Source organism: Protopterus annectens, chromosome 5.part0, assembly GCF_019279795.1.
Source record: "Protopterus annectens isolate FY-2018-M chromosome 5.part0, PAN1.0, whole genome shotgun sequence".
Classification (NCBI taxonomy): Eukaryota; Metazoa; Chordata; order Ceratodontiformes; family Protopteridae; genus Protopterus; species Protopterus annectens.
The window spans coordinates 684,379,853-684,399,508 of NC_056735.1; the positions used below are offsets into that span (position 1 = coordinate 684,379,853).

General features: G+C 42.6%; 1 protein-coding gene across 1 annotated transcript in view; it reads left to right on the plus strand.

Moving 5' to 3' along the window:
* The window catches only part of TRAPPC2 (trafficking protein particle complex subunit 2), a 176,364-nt gene that overhangs the window by 73,355 nt on the left and 83,353 nt on the right, over nucleotides 1-19,656 (plus strand). Inside the window, exon 4 of the mRNA XM_044072529.1 lies at nucleotides 14,824-14,909. Coding sequence (XP_043928464.1) covers nucleotides 14,824-14,909 — 86 coding nt within the window. The remainder of the gene's footprint in view (nucleotides 1-14,823; nucleotides 14,910-19,656) is intronic.

A 19,656-nucleotide genomic window follows, 5' to 3' on the forward strand; every position in this document is an offset into this window, starting at 1 on the left:
CCTGGTGCTTTTTTTCCTTCTTTTTCCCCCGGGGCCCCCCGACCCCCCCCCCTTAAAGGGAAACCGCCGGGCGGAGTTTGCAGAGGAATTCTTTGGGGCTAGTTTTTCATACAAAATGCCGTCGGAGACCCCGACTTCGCATTTAACAAAGAAACTGAAAGACAAGGACCGACACAGGCAGGCCGCGGTTTTGGCTGAAACCACGGCTAGGACTACCGCCAGTGTCTCGGTCTCGGCTGAAACAGAGTCCTTGGTACTTCCAAACCCCGAAACCGCTCATCCGACAACCTCGGCCACGGAGGCCCCTGCCGAGTCGGTTATTGAATTTCCTTCAGAAACTTGTGTCTTGGAAACTTCCGACACCATTCCTTTAGACAAAACTAGACCAGCACGTGGTGCAGCCAGGCCTCCTGCATCCATGTCCATAAAGGCATTCACCAGGGCTAAAGCTGCTAAACACTCAAAAGCTATGCATCCCAGGGTTATTCCTCAGGGACCCACTTCTAGTTCACAGATTCTAACTTTGGCAGAGGACCTTATTACCTTAATCAGGGGCTCTCTACCCCCTCTAGACAAAAGGCCCAGGGTTGAGCCCTCCGATCCCCACTCCTCAGAGGAGGCCTCTGATGGCTCTGCTCACTCGGATTATCAGGAGGAGGCTTTTTCTGCCTACGAGGATTCTGATGCAGAGGAATCTATCCCCTCGGCCTCCCCTCCTGAAGAACTTTCCTTCGGGGAGACCCTTCACACTATGAGAGAGCATTTCAAATGGCAGGGCCAGGAATTTTCTGATTCCAGGAAAAGATTAAGAACCTTTTTACATTTACCTCAGCATAGACCCTTGGCTATTCCGCCTGTTTTGAATGTCATTGATGATGTGTACTCTGAGTCTAGCATAACCCCTGACACTCTTCCTCTGGCCCCTTTGAAACCCGATAGGTACTACAGGGTCCCGGACTCACATAATTTTCTTTACAAGGCTCACTCTGCTGATCCAGAAACTATTTCCTATGGCCCTAAAGGGGTTGCAGTTGCCACTAGTAAAAACCCACTCCCCTCTGAAAAGGAGTCCAGTGCTTTAGAGAGATGGGGTAAAAAAGTGTATACTTCTGCTACTCTTTCATTGAGGGCATTAAATTGTCAGTTTCATATGATACAGTACCAAGAGTATTTGTTAGATGAATTGCATAAGAAACTGTCTTCATCTGAACCCCTTGATCGCAAATCCCTTCAGGATCTGGTACATAACTCTCAGCAGGTTAGCAACCATTTCTTGCAGTGTGGTTATGATGCATTGGAAGCTTCATGTAGGTCAGCTATGACAGGTGCAGTCATACGTAGGCATGCTTGGCTGAAGGAACAATCTCTGCCAGACCATGTTAAAGCTAAGCTTCTGGATGCTCCACTGGAAAAGCAAAAGTTATTTGGTTCCACTGCTCAAGAGGTCTTAAATTTGAAGAAAAGGCAAAATCTGTGCAAACAGTCAAAGATTTTCTACAAGTCCAACCACCTAGATTCAGCAGAAATTGGCCTACCAAGAATTGGTCCTTTCTGGACACAGAAAGATTTCAGAGAGGCAGGAACAGGCGTGCCAGAGGTAGAGGGCAAGGAAGAGGCTCATACAGAGGCTGTCAGTGGCAGACTTCCAACCAGAGGGGGTAGTGCAGGACCTACAACTGCTACACAAGGACAGACTCAATGACTTTGCTTTGACGCCGCCAACCAGGGCTCAATTAGAAGCACCTTTGGGTGGAAAGCTTTCTTTATTCTCAAAAAATTGGCACAGCATTACAAGGGACAAATGGACACTGCAAATAATAGACAAAGGATACAGGTTCCATTTCCACACATTGCCAAAAAGAAAAGGCATGCCAGACCTGCCACCAAATCAAAGGGCAGAGGCTTTGAAACAAATCTCCAACTTAATACAAATGAAGGCTATAGAACAAGGCCAAGGATTTTATTCCAGACTACTCCTTGTTCCAAGAAAAGAAAATCAATGGAGGCCTATTCTCGACTTGTCCGCACTGAATACTTATCTCATTGTGCCAAAATTCAAAATGCTGACTCTACAGCAACTCCTTCCCATGCTGGGCAACTGGTCATGGCTGGTGACTCTAGACCTCAAGGATGCATACCTGCATGTCCCTATCAGACAAAGTTGCAGAAGACACCTCAGATTTCTTGCAGGGTCAGAGCATTATCAATTCTCAGCATTTCCCTTTGGCTTGTCTACTGTGCCCAGAGTATTCACGAAATGCCTGGCATCAGTAATTGCACACTGCAGACTTCAGGGGATTCAAATATACCCATATCTGGACGACTGCCTTATACAAGCGGACAGCCAACAAACTCTGTTAAAGGACTTGGATTATGCTATCCACCTACCGCAGGCCTTGGGATATACAGTCAACATTCACAAATCAAGACTTGTTCCATCCCAAAGAACAACTTTTCTGGGTGCGGATCTAGACACAACCACCCAAATGGCCTTTCTCACAGAAGAAAAACAAAGACAACTACCAGATTACTTCAAGAATCTGACAAGACAAACTCAGCTTACTGCAAGGAAAATCCTGCAGGCCCTGGGTTACATGGCATCTTGCATCCTTCTGATTCCTCAAGCAAGGCTGCATATGCGAAAACTACAATGGTACCTAAGGAGTTTATGGACTCGGCACAGTCACAGCTTAGAAACTTTGATCCCACTCATTCCATGCCTCCAAAAGGAATTTCTGTGGTGGGCTCAAGCCAGCCAGTCGAACAGGGGGCTGCCCTTCAGCAAGCCAAGATCCAGCCAAACCATTACTACGGACGCTTCAGACCACGGTTGGGGAGCACACATGGAGGGCAGATGTATCCAAGGACTATGGTCACAAAAGGAGCTACGCATGCACATAAACCAAAAGGAAATGCTGGCAGTGATACATGCAATCGAGGCCTTCAGACTCTTTCTGCATCAAGGCCACCTACTAATAAGGACAGACAACACCACAGTTATGTGGTACATAAACAAGCAAGGAGGCACCCATTCCTACCCTCTTTGCAGACTGGCAATGAATCTATGGGAACTTTCCTTGAAACTCAATATACAGCTGCAGTCCCAGTTTGTGCCAGGGAAAGACAATATTCTGGCGGGCAACCTAAGCAGAAATATCATGGATGCACACGAATGGATGCTGCACCCAGACATCTTTCTACTGATAACACAATCACGAGGAAGGCCGGACATAGATCTGTTTGCCTCCCCCCACAATCATCAACTGAAGAAATTCTGCTCAAGGACATACCACCCACAAGCATGGAAAGTGGACGCCCTCTCTTTCAGCTGGAGAACTCTAACAGTGTATGCATTTCCACCTCTCCCATTACTGACCAAGGTTTTACTGAAGATCAGAACAGAGCAGCCAAAAGTGATTCTGATAGCTCCGGACTGGCCAAGACAGCACTGGTACCCACTGTTAAAGAGCATGTCACGTACGAAACCATGGCCTCTTCCTCTATGGCCACTTCTACTGACACAGAACAATTACAAAACTCTGCATTCCAACCTGAAAACCTTGCAACTAACAGCCTGGAAAATACCTTGACGACTCCTCAGGATAAGCTATCCCAGAGAGTGAAGGATATTATTATGGAAGCTCGCCGGCCTTCCACAAGAAAAGCATATTCAGAAAAATGGAAAAGATTTCACATTTGGAACACCACAAAGGGCCTAGATGCGACAGTGATGAACATGGCACATATCCTGGAATATTTGGCAGCAATGTTCCACAATGGTCTGTCTTACTCCTCCATTAAAATTCATGCTTCAGCAATTTCAGCAGAGTACAACACTGATCCACCTGTCTTCCCTCATCCTCTCCTAAGACAGTTTCTAAGAGGAATCAAAAACATCAATCCTCCAAGGAAACCACCTCTACCTACTTGGGACCTTAACTTCGTGTTGGAAAAACTAACACTGCCTCCCTTTGAACCAGCAGCATCTGCAGATCTATAGTTCCTGTCTTGGAAGACTGCCTTCCTTCTGGCCATAACCTCAGCAAGAAGAGTATCTGAGTTACAGGCCCTAATGGCAGTACAGCCATTTCTTATTTTTTCATCAGGACAGAGTTTCATTGAGAACCAATCTTACATTTATGTCAAAGGTGGTATCCAGGGTATCATTAAACCAAGCTATTCACTTGCCTACCTTCTTTCCAAATCCACAAAACAAAGGGGAAAAACTTCTGCACACCCTGGACATACACAGACAGTTGCGCTACTACTTGGACAGAACTAAAAGTTACAGAAAAACTGACCAGCTGTTTGTAGCATATGCTGCTGGTGCACAAGGAAAAGCAATTTCCAAACAGACAATTTCAAAATGGATAGAGAATTGCATTCGTTTTTGTTGCTCCTTTCATGGAAAAACTGTGCCAGCTAACATTAGACCTCATTCCACGAGAGCCACAGCCACCTCCACAGCCTTCTTAAGAGGGGTGGCTACCAAGGACATTTTAGAAGCTGCTACATGGAGCTCCGTGCATACATTTGCCAAGCATTACAATTTACCTTTATATTCCAGATCCAGAGCAGGCTTTGCTACGGCAGTCCTGCAGGGTATTTTAGCTACACCATCCTTTACATAGTTCCTCCACCCCCAGATTGGCTATGGCATTCTACCCATATGTGATGACTGCAGATGCATCCTTGAAGGACATAGTACAGTTTTGTACCTACCATAAATGTAGATGTCCGATAGGTATGCATCTGCAGTCAGGTTTACCCTCCCTCCTTCCCCTCTGTGGTATTTCTTGGGTACTTACCCCTCTTATAGCTAACTGGGGTGATCTATTATGGTGTATTTGTTTTTATATTATTGTGCATGTTTGGATTTTTAAATGCATCTCTCCAAATTTAGCCTTCCTTAGAGGGCACCTGGCATCTGGGGCAAGAATAACTGAAGAAGATGGCGTTGGCTGATGCTTTTATACCCCAGGCGCTCTGACGTCGGGGAAAGTGCGACATCAGCCGACGCCGGACCCAGGCTTTGGAATCCGGCCGACTGAAGGGCTGCCTGAGGCAGGACAACCCATATGTGATGACTGCAGATGCATACCTATCGGACATCTACATTTATGGTAGGTACAAAACTGTACTTTCTCGTCAGTAGTGTTTACTGTGGTGGTGTTCATAATATGTCTGACCACAAGGAGAAACAAAAGTCTGGTTTCAAAAAGTGTCCAAAATGCGGGCAGAAGATGTCCATCACGGATGCCCATGTGAATTGTGTTTATTGTTTGGGGCCTGTTCACCTACAGGAGGATTGCTGTAACTGAAATTCCTTCAGTAGTAGGGTTTTACTTGAGAGACGAAGGAAGCTGGTGGATAGAGGCTTACTGAAGCCAGATTTTCAGGAGTCCTTGGACAAGGCTGATCAGACCTCCAAGTCATCGAAGGGGTCAAAGTCTTCTAAGGCTTCCTCGGAGCCAAAGTCATCGGCTCCAAGCCATACCATGAAGGTGTGGTCGACAGCTCCGCAGTCTTCGGAGCCTTGCGCCAAGCAGGTTTTTCAGAGCCGGTCCCCAGTTTTGGAGCCAGTCTCTGAAACCTTGAGATTGCCTATCCTTCGATCGGTGGTGTCTTCGGTTCCTTAAACTCGTTCTTCCAGGACCCTCTCTGATGTAGATGTGGACTGGGTGGTGCAGAGGCTACTCGAGAACCTGGCACTGGCTAAATTATCAGCCTCGAACCAACCAGTCTAAGACCATCCCACCTGCTGTGACTACTCCTCCGAGCTGAGCAGGGCCTTCAGAGCCAGGGGAGGAGGATCTGATGATTGTGGAGCCTTCGGAGCTGTGGCCTATTCCAGTGCCTTCGACTCCATCAACCCTGACTTCTTTGGTTCAATTGGAAGAGTCTGAGAGACGACACTTTCTGGCCGATTCCGGGGGGGAAGAGTCGACCCGATGCATCGGTTCCGACCTTTCCTCTCGGGGCTTCGGCGTGGATGAGCTCGGCTCCATCCTTTGGTTCGGAGCCCACTGTCTCGGCTCCAGCGAAGTTGCCATCTTCGGAACCGGCGGCTTCCTCGGGTCGGAGCAGTGGTGCCTTCAATGCTATGAGGAGGGTTATGTCATCCAAGACGCACACTTCTTCAGGTCCCTCCTTCTCCCCTAAAGTGCCACTTTCTGCCTCTACATCACAGGTCCCTGTGAAGCATCGAGACCCAGAGCCTCAGGTAACCCCATCAGGTGACCCTTGCTCTACTGAGACCTCACCAGAAGCCCCCACTGATGAGGTTCCCAGGAAGAGACTTTGTAAGAGGAGGCATTTAGATTCCCTGCAGGAGTCTTTGACATCAGACACCGACTTAGAGGAATCAGAAGGGTCCCCAGGTCCTCCTCGGAGGATATCTCCTTTGCTGATATCCTGGAAGTCCTTAAGCAGAGGGGTGACTGGCAGTCCGTTAGTCCTACTGAGGATGAGTCGGTGCTGCTGAAGGCCTTTGGGTCTCAACCTTCCACCTCCTGGATGACTCCGCCCTTCAAGCTAATGGAATTGGTTGCTTGAAGGGCGTGGGAACCTCCTGATACTATGGAACCAGTCCCTCGGAGGCCCAGCAAGTGTATCACCTCCCCCCAAGAAAAGATGTTCCTCACTAAGGGAGTCCCAGTTGATGCCATGGTGGTGGTGGTGGCCACCAAGAAAGAGATGTCAGGAACCTCCTCTACTGTCCATCTTCCTAATGGGAATTCCAGAATGATGGACAGATACGGGAAACGTATCTTTAGTTCTGCAACCTTTGCTATGCGATCGTTTAACTACTTGACTCATTTTACCCATCTTCAAAGAGATCTAAATGAGCTTGGAGATACTCTGCAGGGTAATACAGATTGAGCTGTCTCTGAGAAGGTGACAGCCCAGCTTAATACCCTTAACTCCATAGTGAACTCGTCCGTGCGACTCATTTCCTATGCAGCCGATGGTTCAAGTCGGGCAGTGGGTTTAGTGATAGCTCTTCGGAGACCGTCCTGGATGCGCTTATGCTCCTATGCGGAAGTCTTCCTTTGTCAACATGCCATTCGATGGCTCTTCTCCTTTTGGGCTCAACGTCAAGGAGACTCTCACTAGGTGTGAGCAAGAGGGAAATACTCTATCTGCCGTAGGAGTCCGTTTCTCCATCCCTACTAGACCATACCCCAAAGGACAGAAAGGTGGAAAAGTGTGGTTCCAAAAGTCCCAAGGAGCTTTCCAGAACACACGTAGTGAACTCCCCTCCAGGGGCAGAGGAGAGGATAATAATGGAAGACGCCACCCAGGCGGCAGAGGGGGTCCGCAGAACCAGGGCGATGGGGATCAGTTCCTTGGTAAGCCCTATCGGCGCTCCTGAAAGGAGGCCCGACTGAGGTGGTCAGGGGTTGCTTGGCTTTGTATCCGGATGCCTGGCTAGGAATTGCAACAGATTCTGGGGTGCAAAGCATAGTTACCAGAGGTTACGTCATTCCATTCTTAGAAAACCCACCTGTTGGGGAAAAAAATCCCAGGCATTCCACCCAGTCTCAAGGATCAAGCAGCCATAGAAATCCAAAGGCTGTAGGAAAAAAGAGTCATCCAGCCAGTCCCAGCAGACCAGATAAGATCTGGAGCTTACTCCAGATTCCTTTTAGTTCCAAAGGAGACAGGGGACTGGAGATCCATCTTGGATCTCAGCAGACTCAACACATTTATAAAGAAGAAGTTCCGGATGGTCACGCTTCAATCTATTCTCCCATTCCTTGGAGTGTGCGATTTGGATGTGCTCTATAGATCTCAAGGATGCGTACTACCATATCAAAATGGCCAGGCCATCCAGAGATCATCTGCTTTTCTGGCTGGGAGCCAGTCACTACCAATTTCGAGCACTCCCCTTTGGACTCGCAACAGCCCCCAGAGTGTTTACCAAATGCATGGCAGTAGTTACAGCTCACCTGAGGCATCTAGGATTCCGAGTGTTTCCATATCTGGATGACTGGCTCCTTACCGCCGCCTCCAGGCATCAACTAATTCTGTCCAGGGATCACACACTTATTCTCTGCTCTCAGGCATCACTATCAATTTCGAAAAGTCTGTGTTGTTGCCATTGCAGCATATCTCCTTTATCAGAGCAGAACTACACACCACCACTGCCACAGTAAAATTGACCCTGGACAGAATAACCACTCTCCGAAACCAGGTCTCGGACATTTTGCAGAGAAGAAAAGTACTGGCCCATCAAGTACTGAAGTTACTAGGTACCATGGCAGCTACTCTCATAGCAGTTCCTCCGGGACATATGTACATGTGGATTCTTCAGTGGTTACTCTTCACCCAGTGGTCTTACCAACAACTTCCGATGTCATTCTTAATCATGATTACAGACTCTTGCAAGAAGGATCTTCTGTGGTGGTTGACCAGCCAACAAGTTACATTGTGTCGACCATTTGTTTCTCCCCCGCCATCAGCCACGGTGATCACTGATGCTTCTCTGATAGGGTGGGGGGGGGGCTTTTTCAGGGAAGAACAGCCCAAGGCACCTGGTCAGAGACAGAGTCACAGTTGCATATCAATGTTCTGGAGCTGAGAGCTGTGCTTTTGGTGTTGCAGCACTTCCATGACTCTCTGCCTCTAGGGACGATTGCGATACAGTTGTGGTCTGGTACATCAACAAGCAAGGGGGAGCCAAGTCTTACCCCCTGTGTCGAGAGGCCTTGAGAATTTGGCAGTGGGCAGTATCCACTGGGCGCTTTCTGATAGCAATGCTTATCCGGTGGAAATCTAACGTGATAGTGGACAAATTGAGCAGAGCCATTCTCTTACCGCGTGAGTGGTCTCTCAAAGACAAAGTTGCGGAAATGATTTTCCGAAGATGGGGCCAGCCTTACTGCAACCTGTTTGCATCCCCTATGAATGCCAAATGTAGAAGCTACTTTGCCCTGAATCCCCTTCCGGGGGACAGCCCAAGGGCCTCGCTCGTACACTATTGCCCCCCAGGACTCCTGTATGCATTCCCACCTACACCCCTGATTATGAAATTCTTGCAGAAAGCCAAAAGCCTGGGAAGGACTGTAATCTTAATAGCCCCTTTTTGGCCTCGTCAGATTTGGTTCCCCTTCCTCCAACTCTTATCAACTAGAGGAATCTTGGATTCTGGACCCAGTTCCATACCTGCTGACACATTCGTCAGGGGCCCTCCATCCCTCCCTTCGTTCCCTCAAACGGACAGTTTGGCTGCTCCAATTCCCAGCCTAGCCAGGTCACATGATTTTTCTTCAGAGGTACAGCACATTCTTGTATCTTCGCATAAGGCTTCCACCAGAAAGTTGTATGCTAGTAAATGGAAGTGGTTTGCCTTTTGGGTCTCCCAAAATAACGTTGATCCTTATGTTGCTCCGATTGCCATTATTCTGGAATTCCTATCTAAGATTTTTCATGAAGGTGCTGCAGCTGCCACCATTAGAGTTCAATTGGCTGCAATTTCGAATTTTCACCTCTGAGCTGAAGGTTCTAATTTGATGTCTCACAGATTATGTAAGGCCTTCCTGAAGGGTGCCATTCATCTTAGGCTGCCTGTTAGACAACCCTTTACTCCTTGGAATCTAAATTTTGTGTTGTCACGTATTATTCTTCCCCCCTTTGAGCCTGCATCATCCTGCCAGTTGAAGTTTCTTTCTTGGAAAACTATTCTCTTGGTGGCCATTACTTCAGCACATAGGGTGTTTGAGCTTCAAGCCCTTTCTATCAAACCCCCATATTTAGTATTCCATCCAGACAGAGTATCACTGAGGACTAATCCTTCATTCCTGCCATGGGTGTGTTCCGAGACTAACCTGAATCAAACTGTCGAACTTTCAACCTTTTTCAGAAATCATTCTAATAAGTTAGAGTGCATGTTGCATAAACTTGATGTCCATAGACAACTGAGATTTTGGAATACAGAAGATCTGACCAACGCTTTGTATCTCATGCTGACAGTAAGAAAGGATTACCAGTCTCTAACGTTACACTTTCCAAATGGTTAACTGACTGTATTAAATTTATATACTCTTCAGTGAACCAAACATTAGAGCATGGTGTGAAGGCGCACTCCACTAAGGCTGTTTCCACTTCTTCTGCCTATGCGGCTTGATTGCCTTTGGACACTATATGTGCAGCTGCCACTTGGTCTAAGCCGCATACCTTTATCATTCATTACAAAGTGGACAGGGCCTCCAGGGACAGGGCTTCCTTTGGTTCCACTGTCCTCAGGAATATACTCCCTTGAGCCACCCAGGATTAGGGTGCTTGGGACGCTACCCATGTGTAAGAATGAATGGCAAGATTGAACAACTTCACATAAAGAAGTTGTGTACTTACTAACGTTCCATGTGAGTTGTTCATCTCGCCTTCATTCTTACATTTCCACCCGCCTTCCCACTCCAGGGTCTCGAAGAACGAGTAGACTTGGGGTCTGGTAGTCTTGCTCTGGGACTTCTTACTCCTCCGGTTGGAGTATTTATTGAGTTATACCTGTTCATGCTGGGTTCAGCAAACTAGATCTGAGGTAGGACAGAGAGCATCATGGGATAGGGACCTGGCCTCGAGCTATTCTGAGATCTTCAGCTAGTAAAGTGGCTGACTCAGAGCCGATGGATCGGCTCCGAACCCATGTGTAAGAATGAAGACGAGATGAACAACTCACGTGGAACGTTATGGTAAGAACATCACTTCTTTTTAAAGCTGATAATTTCTAGGTGGCTAACATATGCTTGTAACACATACCATACTAGTCCACTTCAGGCAGGGTTAGGACAAATTCCACAAGTTTTGGTTTCTTCAGTGGCTTTTTGGAAAGGGGTGGACTCTAGAGGTTTTCTAGAGAAACAACTTGGTCCTCTGAACACACTTACAGGCACTACAAACTGGATTCCTTTTCCAAGTCCAGAACAGACTTTGCTAGGACCATTCCCCAAAGGAGCACCTGAAGTCTTAGTTTATTGACCTCTTCCATTTATTAGTTTTCTGAGCTGTAGTAACTTACCCATATCGCTTAGGCTACTGAAACAGTGATCTAAGCTCTGAACATAATGTAGTTCTGTAAGTAAACTTACTATTACAGTAGTTGTTCTGATAGCTCACTGTTGCAGTAGCTCCCCTCTGTCTTTGTTTTTTTCTTTTATGTTGGTAGGGTATGGATGTTTCACCCTTTTGTACATAGTTTACTGTTGTGTTTCTTTCTGGCACTGTTCTGTCAGGGCTGTTGCCTCCCTCCTTGGCAGAAAACTGATGTTTTGATATGGAGCTCCACTCGTGCTCCCTACAATTTGAGCATGTGGAAGGCACACTTTAGTTTTGTAAGCTGATTTATCAGAACATCTACTATTATGGTAAGTTTACTTACTTACACAACTGTACTTTTTTCCCTTGCATCCATGACTCTCTTCACAGATGTCTTAAGAGGCCAATTCTTCTTGCTTGATTTTGTTCTGCTTTCTAATGTTTACTATAAAAATTTCAGAAAAGACAGTAGCCTCATTGGATAAGCTATTGGAAAATATATTAACCTTTACGTGGATAGTTGTAGGTTGGAATTTAGGGTGGAACATTTGATGCAGCCTTCAGTTCTAAGGAAAGCCGTAAACAAGGGAAAAAGGGGAGAGAGAGAGAATTTTTTTATGCTCTTTAATTAGAAGAGAATGAGTATAGTTTTGCAACTCAACATTTCATTTCAATTCATGAAGAGACGTCATCACAACCTTCTGGCTAACTACCGCAGAGTATTTATTAATTTCAATAATGATGTTAGTAGTAACTCTTTCATATGTTAAAGATAACAGAATTGATAGGTAGACATATTAACCTTATGTAATTTATAAAACAAAAACTCAATATATCCTGTTAGCCACATGCTCATATTTAAGCTGACCTTCTATACAAGTTTAATAAAGATAATTATATTTATTTCATTCGTAAATCTTATCCTGCTAGTTTAATTATACCCAAGTCTTCTGATCTTCGTTGTACATCTTTTGTACCTTCCAGAACTGGGTGGGGAGTTTGTTGGACAGGTATGGTTAGGGAGTCTAAGCCTCTAACACACTGGAAGCTAAGGTAAGTGTCTGACATAAGCAGTTCTGGTCACATAGTGTTGACAAATATAGTGTAAGATGAAGTTTTAGTGATAACTGGAACCTTTTTTTGGTGGGGTTATCCAGACTTTATGTAGAAATTGTGAACTGCACCAGAATATTTAGGTAAAGGGGCTAGTAATTTGAAGTCCATGATGCAAAGTAATGTTGGATCTGTTAAAACAAAGTTTTAATAAACCTCAATACATGGGAATTTTTGTTGGGTTTTTGGAAGTGGTGGTTTATTAATGAAGGACTACTTTTCATTTTGGAACACTTGGAGACAAATTTGAGAAGTACTGGTAGGTAGGTGTGCATCAGTACAGAGGTAGTTCATTTTGCTACTTGCATTACACATAGTACATTGTATATAGGTAAAACTAAAAGAAAACTAAGGTTTACCAATATTTTCATACTGTTAAAATGAAGAATGTGCTGTATAAACACTAAGCATAGATTACATAAAGTATGTATTTTTTGGTTTGAATAGAATTGGTGAAGATCTATGAGGTGGAACCTTAATCAGCTAGATTTTAAAACTGTTTTAGTAAGTAACATTAAATGCCAATCAGCCTCCAGGACATAATGATATCTTAATATTTAATGTGTTCCAAAGTTCTTTTCAGGATAAGAAGTGCAGCTCTTGTAGTTAACAAAGAGTGGCATTTATATGTACAGCATTTTAAATAGATTTTCAAGAAGGTTTTGCACAAGAATAAAAAAAGGAAGTATGTATGTTTTAATGTAAGATATGCATGTGTAAATAACCTGATACGTTTGTAGTTAGTGGTTACATATTTTTCTCAGTTTAAGTATGCTTGTGCAATTGTTCCTGTATTCTGATGAAGTCCATGTGTACAAAAGTGCTGAACTAAAGTATTTCAGAAAATCTAGTACAGTTTGCTGCCTCTGCAGGGGAGTGGTTTCAATTTATTTTAGCTTTTATACACTGTGGCTTTGAAGACTGGTTGTGTAAGTAGCATTTTGTAGTACACGGAATTTCAACTGCTTCAGTGCAGTACTAGTTACAGATAAAAAATGGAATGGAGAAAAGTGTTGTATACCTTGAAAATTACAAAAAATTTACTGTACATTTGACTAACTGCTTTAAAACCTGTTAAACACTTCAGTCTGCCTTTTTGTGTGGAACCACAAAGTGTTTTATAACTTTTAAAAGCTGTTATCATTTTCCTGTCTGCTTCTATGGTGGATGTTGTGCATGTACTATCTCAGCACCAGGGTATAATTGCTGTGATAGTTGCATAATAGTTATGCACTTCTCTGACATCCAAGAGGTGTATAACAGGGTTGTCTTTCTCTGATTTTAAAGTGTAATCCAAGTGATCTGTGTGCTACGTATATACAGTATGTGAGGGTCTGCAGTGTAGTAAATGAAGTGTCTTCTACTCTAGGCATAGGTGATGAGTTTTGGCTTGAGCACCAAATTGTAAAGTACCTCCAAGCCAACAGGTAAAGTCGCACTGAAAAATTATTCAGTAAAAACAGCAAAAAAAAAAAAAAGACACAAGACAAGCTAGAGACTTCACAGTATAAAACTTTAAAAGTCCTGTAGTGGAAGCCCATGTGATATATGAAAAGGACCCCTTAAGGACATACCCGTGTTTCAGCTACATGGCTTCTGAATGCCATCATAGTCTTTTTGGAATCTGACCCAATGTGTAATGTGAAAATTTTGAAATGGCTTATAATCTTTTACTGTGCACTCAGAAGTTGTATTCCCTCAATGACAGAATAAGATGGTGGTCTCACAGTGCTGAAGATTCTAGATATGTCTTGAAATTTTTTTGCTATGATATATCTTTGGAAATTTATTTTTCACAAAAAATGTCCAGAACTTTTAATGTATTATTTATTTTTGTGCGCATTTTAAATGGCATATCTTCAAGAAGTGCACTGTATAAATGCACAGCGTTCAAAATTGCTTGTTCAGAATGTTTTCACTCCAGTCTGATGAAAAGAAGCCTAGTGTAAATCAGTGGCAAGCCACTTTTTGTACCATTTCTTTAACTGCTCATATTTTGCAATCTTTAATCTCTTTAGAGAAACAGCTTACCATATGTGAAGTCCTTTGGTATATATCCGATCATGTAAAATCTGAAGGTGAGTTATCAAGTGGTACCAAATAATTAATATGGATTCTGCGATGGTGCAGCGGTAGCGTTGTTGCCTCACAGCAAGAGGCTCCCCCAGCGCAAGCCAAGAATCGAACAGGAGTGCCTTCTGTGTGGAGTCTGCATGTCCTCCCCGCAGTCGAGTGGGCATTTGAAAGACATGCGTTGAATGGGCATGCCTTAGTTGAAGGCTGGGCGTCGGGCTGGCAACTCGACACCATAAAAACCAACTGCAAATCATTAGCGGACCGAAGTTTCGCTGTGGTGACCCCTAACCGGGAAAAGCCGAAAGACAAAACAAACAAACCAAATAATTAATATGGTTATAACCAACCTCACAAAAACAGAGCTTTTTGTACCACACAGGTATATTGCACATATTTGTACAATTCTGGTGTATCTTTATATGAAGTAATATCTGATAACTGTATATTATATCATAAGTAAGAGCACTGAGAGGTAATTTCTGCATCTTTTTTAAAGGCTTGGGTCAGTACACTAACAGTAATGTTATGAAAGCTGTTTGCATGTCTACAAAAATGATTTTATTGTCATGCAAGATATTTCCTTAATTCTGCTATTACACATGAGATTCATCATGCTTCATGATGTAAGACAAGAAGATGGTATCAAAAATTTCTTTAATGATGTGTATGATTTATACATAAAGGTAAGAAAACACAAAAGAAGAAAACATGCTTGTGTTATTGTTTTTTCAGTGTTTTATTTAAATGCCTTTATTAAATTCTTGTTTGAAATATAGACACATTAACATGTGTATACTTTATCTTCATGCACTATAATTACATAGTTTTTCTTTTTAACAGTTATCATTCACTTCAACATTGTATAACTTGCTCAAATCCTGCATTCCCTTAAATCTCACTTCTTCTGAACATATGCATGTGTTTTTCCCACAAATTCCATTTATTTCTGTGTAATTTGCTCCTTCCCTTTTCTAAAGATCCTGCTTCCAGTTTCTTTATCTTAAAAAGTATTCAGTACTTCTCTTACCGATTGTTTAGATTTCTACAAATTGCTTTTTTAGTAGCCAATAGCATTAAACTTATTAAAACCTTATTATGTCTAGGCAATTCAGAGCCTGTGTCCCAGCTCAAAAGACTCATTTTCTTAGTTACATATAATTACTCCCCCAACATTTTGGACAGAATATTCTGCAGTGAATTTTTAAAATCTGCCAAATCTGCCAACTTGTTACACTCTTAAGTGTTCTGAGTTACCGCTGTCTTTCCCATCACACATCCAGTGTTTGCTATCTGCCAGAGGAAAAATTCTCAGAACTCTTGGGTATACAAATACCAATGCAAACACTTCCAAGCAAAAATCTTAAACCTTTTGGGCTTTGTTGCATACTTGACAGCCATACAGATTTCCTGTCTGTTGCTCATCTGGTCAGGATAAAACAGATGAACAGTTGTGGGTTTGGTTCAAGCAGTTTTATTATATACAAACACATCAGGATTAAGGCTTAGTAACTTAAACTTAAATAAACTTATAAATAGACTGACTACTGCACTCATACATGTTAACACTCTGGCTGTTCTCACAAAATGGCACTGCTGCCTGCATGTGCTCACTGTTTATATGCACGTGCTCACACTTGGAAATGCTTCTTAAAGTTACAACACACGCTGTGTTCTGCAACTCCCATTGTTCCTTTGTAAGCTTCCTTTCTAGTCTCTCTTCCCCTCTGATCAGTTCTTAGTTATACAATAATTTGTATGCCATACTAATTATCCCATTAACAGCAGCTTCTGTTCTAGATTTATTCAAAAACTGTACCAAAGATGACCTTTCACTAAGCACTCCCCCGTCCCTTTCTCTGTGTTTATATTCTGATGTAAAACTCTGGTAGTGGAGATGGTCCTTAACCTGCAGTCCAAATTTTTGCTTTGCCTCATTCCACTCTGTTACCTTTCCTGCCCTAGTTCTTTACACTAGTGTCTTGGTCCCTTTGCCAATTTTCTCCAGTAAATTCCACCTCCCTCTTACCTCATTGTATACTACTATCCACAGTCATCCCTTTTGGCAAAATCTCCTTTTTCCATTCCTGTGTTGGCTTAGTTATTTATTATTTATTTATTTATTTCATGTGTTGACCGGGAAAGTCCACTGGGCCAAGAAGAACCCATTTTCAGTGGAGGCCCGAGGAGAAAAGCTACACAGAATTATATAATTACAATTCAATAGTAATACATACATAAGTAAAAGAAACAATCTTGATGCATAGAATTGAGTAGAAGATAATTTGAAAAGAAAAAAATAGGACATTGTCTTTGCAATAGTTACATTATCATAAAAAGAATTTGAGTAAAAAAGGACATAGTAATTGCATTAATTACATACAAAAGATTCATATTATTTGTGATAGTTAAACTGTGTAAAGTTTGGGAAGGAATTTATGTGCTGGGAAATTATGGTTGAATACAAACAGAAAAATCCTTGGTGAATTGCATCAGTTAAACTGTGAATATAGTAAGAGAAGGTATTCAGGTGTTAGGTTGTTAGGTGGGGTACAGGGGCATAGCCAGTGAGAGGAAAAATGTAGTTTGAGGGATTTTTTGAAGGCAGCAGGATTATTGATTGATCTGAGTGGGGGAGGGAGATTATTCCATAACTTGGAGACAGAATGAGAGTAAATCATTTGGCCAGCTGAGAGTTTAGGTTTCTGAATAGATAACATTTTGTTTTCAGACCTGAGATGGCGATTTGGGTGGTAAGTGGTCAGTATCGATACGATGGAAGGGCAGGTTTCAGGTTGAAAGATTATTTTATGGGCTGTAGTTAGTTGTATGTAACTAAGGTGGTGAGAGGATTTAAGCCAGTTTTAGTTTATGGAGAGATAAGCAGTGGTGGTTGGCATATTTTGCGCTGGTAGCAAATTTAGCCACTTTGTTGTAACAAATGTCCAACTTCTTTTTTAAGGAGGATTGGAGGTTGGTGAGGATAGGGGCTTCATATAGAAGGGTAGGAAGGATGAGGCCAGGGGTTTTTTTGCAGGGAGACTGAGGAAATAGTTGTGCCTATATAAGTTCTTAGAATAATTTCTGCTGCTTTGTAAATGTAATCTGTATGGTTGTTGCCTGCACCCAAAATCCTCCTTTCTCCTTATTTCTCAGACTTCCCTTAATTCATCATCATCTTTTTGTACTTCAGTAGGTCATGTTATTGCTTTAAGTAGAAATTCTAAATGTGTTCAAGAGACCAATTTCCATTCTAATTTTTATATAAAGCTATATTTGCATTCTACCATACAGTTTCATAAGAAATATTAAATTCTACTGATGATAGTTTATGAATCTTAGTACCCACATATTTCTTGTAGACAGTCTAGTATGTTAGCAACATTTGTAACCGTAGAAATATAGCAATAATGTTATTACTGTTATTGCTCACATTTGCTATGAGAAGTAAAAAGAAGTCAGTATCACTAGCATTTAACACATTTTTGTAGGTAATATTCATACTTACCAGCTTAGACCACCAAGATGAGGTGTCCTTATGGGGGTATGGTGAATGGTAATGTTAGGAATCATTGGTAGAATACATTAATGATCAAAATTAAATACAAATGTAGCACTTGTGGTTCTTTTCAGTAAAACAACAGATAGAATCCAGCATAACCTGTCATCTAAAACTGACATATACATTTCTCCAGTACTGAGTTGTAAATTAATAACAACACATGAAAGAGCCTGTGCATTGGTAGGCAAGAAAACATGTTCATTTGACTACTAATTCTGTTTTATATTAATAGTCTGGCAGTTGGCTTAGAGGATTAAGGCGCTGTTAGCAAGCTGATATTCATAGTAAATGTGCACTTACAGAAAATGATATTCCATTTAAAATCAAGGACATTCCAAAATGTTTCCTCTTCATTAACCCCCCCAACCCACCCTAGAAATCATATAGATATCTCCCTCTGTTTAGGTTTCTTTCTTCAATGTGTCATCAGATTATCTCAGACAAGAGGGTTCTCAGACTTGTCTGACAGGGATGCACTAGCATTGGGAATCCCTTGTCCCTTACCATGATATTCCTCTTCATTCTGCAAATTAGATGACCTTGTTTCCTACTATTTTAGGGCAAATGTCTCGGTGGGTGAATGAGTGCCCTCATCTCAAGTAGGCTATCATTTTTACTCAAGTTCATAGATTAATGCTAGGTTAACGGCCCTTGTGGGTCATTTTAAGCTTAGCTAATTAACTGATGTGGGAATCGAACCCTGCACCAAGTGTCTGTAAGCTAAATACCTTAACCATTATGCCAACCTGGCACCCGTCAAATGATTTTTCTGCTGTCAAAGGAAAGGGAACTTGGGAGACCATTCCTAGATCTGTCCTTTCTGAATCTTTTTGTCAGCGTTCCAAAATTCAAAATGTTATCCCTTCAAACCCTGTTACCCATTCTGCAGCTTCATTGTAACATTGGGCTTAAAGGGTGCTTATCACATTCCAATTTGCAAAGAATTCAGGTGTTTTTAATTTTCTCTGTCTGGCTAACATTCAGTTCTTTGTCTTATACCTGCTGCGCCAAGGGTATCTACAAAGTGCCTGAATCCATTGATTGCTTTTGGCAGGCTTCAAAGCATTCACATCTTTCCATCTGTGGACGATCATCTTACCTTTGTAGACACGCTCTTTGCAGTTGTCAGGATTCCCTGGTATGGATTGTGAAAATCCTGCTCAATCTTGGATTTTAACAAAACTTGCAGAAATCATCTCTCATCTCTTTCTATTCACTAGTTTTTTTCTGCAAATGTCTTCTAGATTCATCTCTAGGAAAGGTTTTTCTTCCATTGGATAAAGAAGAACAATACAAGGAAATCTTCCTGAACTTCTCCAGATAATCTCAGGCTTCTACCAGAAAGTCTGCCAAAATTCTGGCTTCTATTATTTTCATGATCCCCTTAGCCAGACTCACACGAGAGGAAATTAATAGTACCTCAAATCACTCTGGACTCTGCGTCATCCTCCTTTGTCTTTTCAGATTCCAGTTACCATGGTTTGTCAGAAAGGAGTTACTTTGGTGGGTGGGTCAGTTATCTCTAAACCCAAGTCTGCCCTTCTCCCTTCAGCCTCTCCTACTGTCCCACCCTGTTCTGTCACATACTTCAGACTTTGATTGGAGAGCAATTTCAAAAGGGGTAAATTGCAAGGTCTGTGGAACTCCCAAAGTGGACAAAAGCACATGAATGTTGAAATGGCAGTAAATAATGCTTTAAAGGCCTTAAGTCACCTGTGGTCAGTAGAACCTGTACAAGTTAACAAGAAGAAAGCAGCCCTCTGCAAGCTTATGAGGACTGATGGTTGGCTGATGATGATCCATTGATGAAATGAGTACCCTTCACTGAAAAATACTTCCACTTTACTTTTTATGACAGAAAACCTTTACTT